Source organism: Kryptolebias marmoratus, linkage group LG1 (genome assembly GCF_001649575.2).
Source record: "Kryptolebias marmoratus isolate JLee-2015 linkage group LG1, ASM164957v2, whole genome shotgun sequence".
Lineage (NCBI taxonomy): Eukaryota > Metazoa > Chordata > Actinopteri > Cyprinodontiformes > Rivulidae > Kryptolebias > Kryptolebias marmoratus.
Genome location: NC_051430.1, coordinates 23,306,489 through 23,312,127, shown reverse-complemented (window position 1 = coordinate 23,312,127; position 5,639 = coordinate 23,306,489). Strand labels below are relative to the sequence as shown.

Below are 5,639 nucleotides of genomic sequence, written 5' to 3'. Positions count from 1 at the left end.
CCCCCCCCCCCCAAAAGGTGCAACTCTGACCTGCTTAGACAGATCATCATAGATGATCAGGGCGTGCTTGCCGTTGTCTCTGAAGTACTCTCCCATGGAGCAGCCAGAGTAGGGGGCCAGGTACTGCAGAGGAGCGGCGTCGGAGGCAGTGGCAGAGACCACAATGGTGTACTTCATGGCATCGGCATCAGTCAGCCTCTTCACCAGCTGAGCCACGGTGGACCTCTTCTGCCCGATGGCGACGTAGATGCAGTAGAGCTTCTTCTTCTCATCAGTGCCGTCGTTGAAGCGCTTCTGGTTGATAATTGTGTCGATGGCGATGGCAGTTTTGCTGAAGTGAAATTTGGCAGAATTTACCAACTTTAAAAGCTACAAACAGTCTCAAACATCTAAAACAAACACGACTCCACACTGAATTACCCAGTCTGCCTGTCACCAATGATCAGCTCACGCTGGCCTCGGCCGATGGGCACCAGACTGTCCACAGCCTTGATTCCAGTCTGCATGGGCTCCCTCACAGAAATACGAGGGATGATACCAGGGGCCTTCAGACCCACACGCCTGCGGGTCTTGGAGCCCAGAGGACCCTGAAAGGGAGATATGCACTTTTTAAAAATTATCCGTTGAATCAAAAAGAACAGAAATAACTGAGCTTTGTTCACACAGGAGTTCAGCAGAGTTCCCCATTTCAAAATTCCAAACCCTTCCAGACTTCAATTTTTGGATTTGTTGGTTGATTTTTGGGAAATTCTTTATGTTTAAGTGTAAACATTTACAGAACATGTACAGTATAACCCATACACAGAAGGTGGACTGCAAAAAAGGCACTAAAGGAAAGAAAAAAAAAAAAAAAAAAAAAAAAAAAACTGTTGGCAAATTTATGGTCTAGATCAGACGAACCAGGTCTTTGTCAGTACAACATGAAGGTCATTTTGTAAAACTTTGTTCCAATTCAGAGTAAAACAGAAAAAGCTAAAAAATAGAAATGAATATAGAACATTTTTTAAACTTAGCAAGGTTCATGAAGTTTGGATAAACTATGAAAATGTAATTTTTTTAATGTATTATGAAAGGCCCTCAGTTTTGAATTTTTTTGCAAGAAATTTAGATTCTTTCAAAAAATTGGAATTAAAAAAAAAAGTCTTTCAATATTTAATTTTAAATTTTCCATTCTTAATTAGACCTTGGAAAAAACAAAACAAAACCAAAAAAAGTAAACTCCAGATTTTCCCCAAACTGCAGGAATCCTGAAATCAAATTAGTGAGCACTGATTACCTGGCCGGACAGGCAGCGTTTTAGTTTTTATTTTGTATTTCTGAAAATAATTCTTCCGAATAATATGAAGGTTCTGGATCAACTTTAAACCAGCATTGTTCCAGCTAATAACAGACATTTTGATTTTGATTACAATAATAGTTTGGTTAAACCTTTTAAGTTTAACCAAACATCTGGTCAGGACCACTCATTCATGTAGCAGAAGGTTCAAATTTTCATCCAACCTGTGTGCGTTTAATTTTTGTTTTAAAGTAACACTTCAAATAACCTTTCCGTCGATGGCGTTTCCCAGAGCGTCCACCACGCGGCCGAGCAGCTCCTCGCCCACAGGAACATCCACAATGGCACCGGTTCTCTTCACAATGTCGCCCTCCTTGATCAGCTTGTCGTTACCAAACACCACGACGCCGACGTTGTCAGGCTCCAAGTTCAGAGACATGCCCTGGAGGACAAGAAGGTCGGCTTAGTGTCCGAGAAATTTACCAGCTTGGTTTCTCTGACATCAGGAGCACAAAAACTCAAACTGAAAACAAAACAAACTTAAACATGGTTTAGAATCTTTATACACATACTTTGAGACCAGAGGAGAATTCCACCATCTCTTCAGCCTGAACGTTCCTCAAGCCGTAGACTCTGGCGATACCGTCACCAATGGACAGCACGCGTCCCGTCTCCTCCAGGTCGGCAGAGGTGTCAGCACCCATGATTTTCTCCTCCAGGATTGAGGACACCTCAGCCGTGCCTGTGAAAGAACGAGACAGGACGCTTTATTCAAACGCAACTTAAAATCCTAACGTAAACTCTGGGTCAAGTTCAGGTTTTAGAGATGCAAATTGCCATATTTAATGAAGATGTACTTTGGTTATGATGCTGCAAATAAACTAACCCTATCAATTTAAATGCATTTATTCTAGACAACCTTATAAATAAAATGACAACTGTCACTGTTTGACAAATATGATGCAGAATTTATTGCTCCTATGCAGAGGCTGTACTAAACAATTACAGTATGCTCTTAAACTTTGTCTCATTTTCATTATTAACCTTTAACTTTAGGAGAAAGAGCTCTGCAGGACAAAGCTGGTCTCATGTTGTGACTGTCTCACCTGTCTTCTGTAGCCATGGTCTGTGTGTGTGGAGGTGGTTGACCCCAACACAGGCAGCCGGGAGCGTCTTGGACACCTAGAGTCAAGGACAGGCAGGTTCGATAATAAGTGACAGCGAACAGAGGCTTCTGACAAACATTGCAAGGAATAAATAAATTCACACAAAAGAGCTGAGCTGGTTCCGAAGCCGTGCAGCAGAAAGGACATGCGCTGTCGGGCTTCCTGACCTTCAAGCGTGGCTCATTGAGCTCAGCGTTAGCCCTGTTGCTAACTGTTAGCATACGCATGACGAAGATCGCGTCTTTGCAAGGACGTTTTTGACGAAACGTGTTCAATTAAAAAAATAAAACAGCGCTACAGTGCCGGAGTATTACGGAGAGCTTGAGTTCAGAGCCGCATTCATGACACACGTCTGTGTTAGCGGCCTGCAGCGTTACCCTTCACACCCAACAAAGATTCAAAATAATACGACAAAAACCTGCACGCTGCGGCGCCATTAGCTGCGGATTGTTTGGTTTAAATACTTACAAATCCGGCTCTTCTCGGCAGGCTTCGGGCCAAAGCTGCTGCAACTCTCACGGATAACATTTTGTCGGGTTGCTAATGACCTGTCCTCCACCGAGCGGCTCCGACCTGCCTGTAAATGTAATGGCTGAATGAACTCTTCTTCTACGGACACTGGATGTTGAACATCCTCGCTTTGCTGCTCCACTGCGCCCCCTGCTGCCAAATATGGCGAACTGGCACATTCATACACAGCTTTATTTCCCAAACAGGATTATTTGATTTCACGGCGTGTAAGTGGTGTAAAAAATGTGTACAAGATAATAAAACTGACGTTAAATCATACAACATTATATAAAATTCCAGTATAACATAAAAAACAACCAAATATTTATAGCAATCAGAGCAGAGATTCTTTAGGAGACAGTTCTGTTATGCAGATAAACCAAAGTAAATATAAACACAAACTTCCACAAGTAATATATTTTTTATTTAATTTAAATACACAAACAAGTTGACAACTGGTTAAATATGCTCTAGTTTGTATCAGTATTGAAAACTGAAGTTTGACTATAAAGTACATGTTTGAAAGTAATTTTGTTCATCTGTTTCAGTATTTTATAGATAATGTTTTGATCATTCTGTTTGCGCTGATCAATCAAACAACGTTGCTGCAGCTGTAGAAATCTAAACGAGTCAATTTTGTATGAAAAGTTTGAATAATAAGAGCATGGATCACGTCTGAGTTGCAATGTAAGCTCTCACAGCATGACAAACTCAAGGAACAACAAAAATCCATATTCTTAAAATTACAGCCGAGAGCTGTTTCTTCATCACAAATCACCAGGCAAGATCAGGAGCAGCACAAATATTCAGGACCAGAGGGGGTTAAAGTTTGGCAGAAAAGGCCCTGAGAGCTAGAGAAGGACGTGTTGGCAGAAGGACTAAATTTTGCAATCTTTTGTAATCTTACACCACGGGAAAGAAAACCTAGGACCAAAACACCACCATTTCGCCAGCTGACAAAGGACGATGCACAGTGGTCATCAACATTTACACCAGAATTAAAAAAAAACAAGAGGACCAGTTTCATCCTGGAGCAGATCTGTATCCTGCTGGCCCTGCTCTTCATCTTTCCACCACTTATTTCAAATCTAATGACAGCTAAAAGTATCAAAAGGATATCCAAAAGTTTTATAAGTCTAGCTAAAAAGGTAAATGTAGAAAAAGACGAGCTAGAAGTAAAAGAACTGTAGCTAAAAACTAAACGTACGCTGAAGCAGACTTTAAAGAACAATGCTTTTGAAGGAATAATAAAGAGCTCAGTGTATTTCTATGGGGACAATATTTGTAAATGAAGTTAAATTAAAAAGAAAAAAAAAGTTACAAAAACCATAACCGTAATTGAGATTTGAGTAGAAATGAGTCCATAAAGGCGACATCCCGGTAACTAAAATAGCATGTAGTCTTCCTAATCTACCTTTAAAGTGACGTTTTCTAACAGGTGTGCCTTCAGAAATAATCCTTTGTTTTATAATAAAACTTGCAATTTCCACTGAAATTGACCTTCATATAATGTTGAGCCACACTGTGAAGCTTAGGCATTCACCTTTTTATATACAGGGCTGGGTTTGGGATTACACCATTTTAAACATATATATTAAAAAATCAAGTTTTCAAACTAGCAACTTTAGTAAACAAAACTTGCTTGTTGCCATTTAAGGTGACAATTCAACAAATTTAACAACAAACTACATGTCATTTTGAAGCTTTTGAGATGCAGAATTAGAAAAAATTAACTTCATATTAAAAAATATACTAATTTTGCCAAAACAAGTCAGCAAACATAAATAAGTGTAGTAAAGCTATTCAGTTGCATCATGGGAAATGTAGTATTTAGAACATTGGACGCAGTAGCATTTGCCTTATATCTTTTGAAGCCAATTTGAGTTAAAACCATCGTATTTCAGCCACTGCTTTTTTAATCTTAGTTCCTAATTAGCCCTTTATGGGTCCTTTACGTTCGCATGAGCTCGTTTAAATAAAATAAGAATCAATTTCGAGCGCGAATGAGCACCAGCTGGCGGACTCCGACAGGTTAACCTTGAGATACTTCCAGCTGTAGTCATGCAGCGCCGCAACATCGCCCTCTTTTGCTCCGGACAACAAATGACATGTCTGCTTTTGTCAGCAACAACCAGCCGAGGAGGCAGACAGACAGTCGTTAGATTAGCCCAGCCAGCCCAGCCAAGCCAGCCAACAACCAGCCGCCTGAATGTAGATCCGCATGGGCTGCTGCCACCGCTCCACCTCTCGAAATAACCCCGGCTCGGTCATAAGATAAGGATCCCAGGATGGTGTTAGTGCATGTAGGATATCTGGTTCTTCCCGTGTTCGGCTCAGTAAGAAACAGAGGTACGGTACTCCATTAATTAATACTCACATCGAACCAAAAAAAAAAAAAAAAACAAACAAAAAAAACACAAAAACATGTGCCCTGTTTATCTTAATATTCACTGCAGCTGTTGCACCGTCGGGTTAGCTTCTGTTAGCTTAAATTTAAAAAAATACTAACGGGCAGCTTGTTCGCGAAATTACCCGAACTGTGTTAATGTCTCGGCTTTTAGTCGGGTAAACCCTTACCAAACGAAGCAAGTTTGTGTTTGCGCGGAGTATTTATTATTATTAATATTAATTGTTTAAGATACATCGCTACAGAAGAGCTAACTGGCTACCCCCCCCCCCACCCCCCC

The 5,639-nt window shown here is 40.6% G+C and overlaps 2 protein-coding genes across 4 annotated transcripts in view; one reads left to right on the top strand and one right to left on the bottom strand.

Annotated features, from left to right (window-relative positions):
• The window catches only part of LOC108233782 (ATP synthase subunit alpha, mitochondrial-like), a 4,393-nt gene extending 1,327 nt beyond the window's left edge, over positions 1-3,066 (bottom strand). Inside the window, exons 1-6 of the mRNA XM_017412465.3 lie at positions 2,911-3,066; positions 2,383-2,458; positions 1,849-2,018; positions 1,545-1,718; positions 421-587; positions 31-331 (exon numbers count right to left, since the gene is read on the bottom strand). Coding sequence (XP_017267954.1) covers positions 31-331; positions 421-587; positions 1,545-1,718; positions 1,849-2,018; positions 2,383-2,458; positions 2,911-2,970 — 948 coding nt within the window. The 5' untranslated portion in view covers positions 2,971-3,066. The remainder of the gene's footprint in view (positions 1-30; positions 332-420; positions 588-1,544; positions 1,719-1,848; positions 2,019-2,382; positions 2,459-2,910) is intronic.
• Positions 3,067-5,009: 1,943 nt separating this feature from the next.
• Positions 5,010-5,639, top strand: part of rnf165b (ring finger protein 165b) — a 13,139-nt gene continuing 12,509 nt past the window's right edge. For 2 of the 3 annotated variants that reach the window (XM_017412383.3, XM_017412382.3), the window contains exon 1: positions 5,010-5,301. In XM_017412383.3, coding sequence (XP_017267872.1) covers positions 5,241-5,301 — 61 coding nt within the window. In that variant the 5' untranslated portion in view covers positions 5,010-5,240. The remainder of the gene's footprint in view (positions 5,302-5,639) is intronic. The other variant, XM_037974591.1, reaches the window with a different exon arrangement.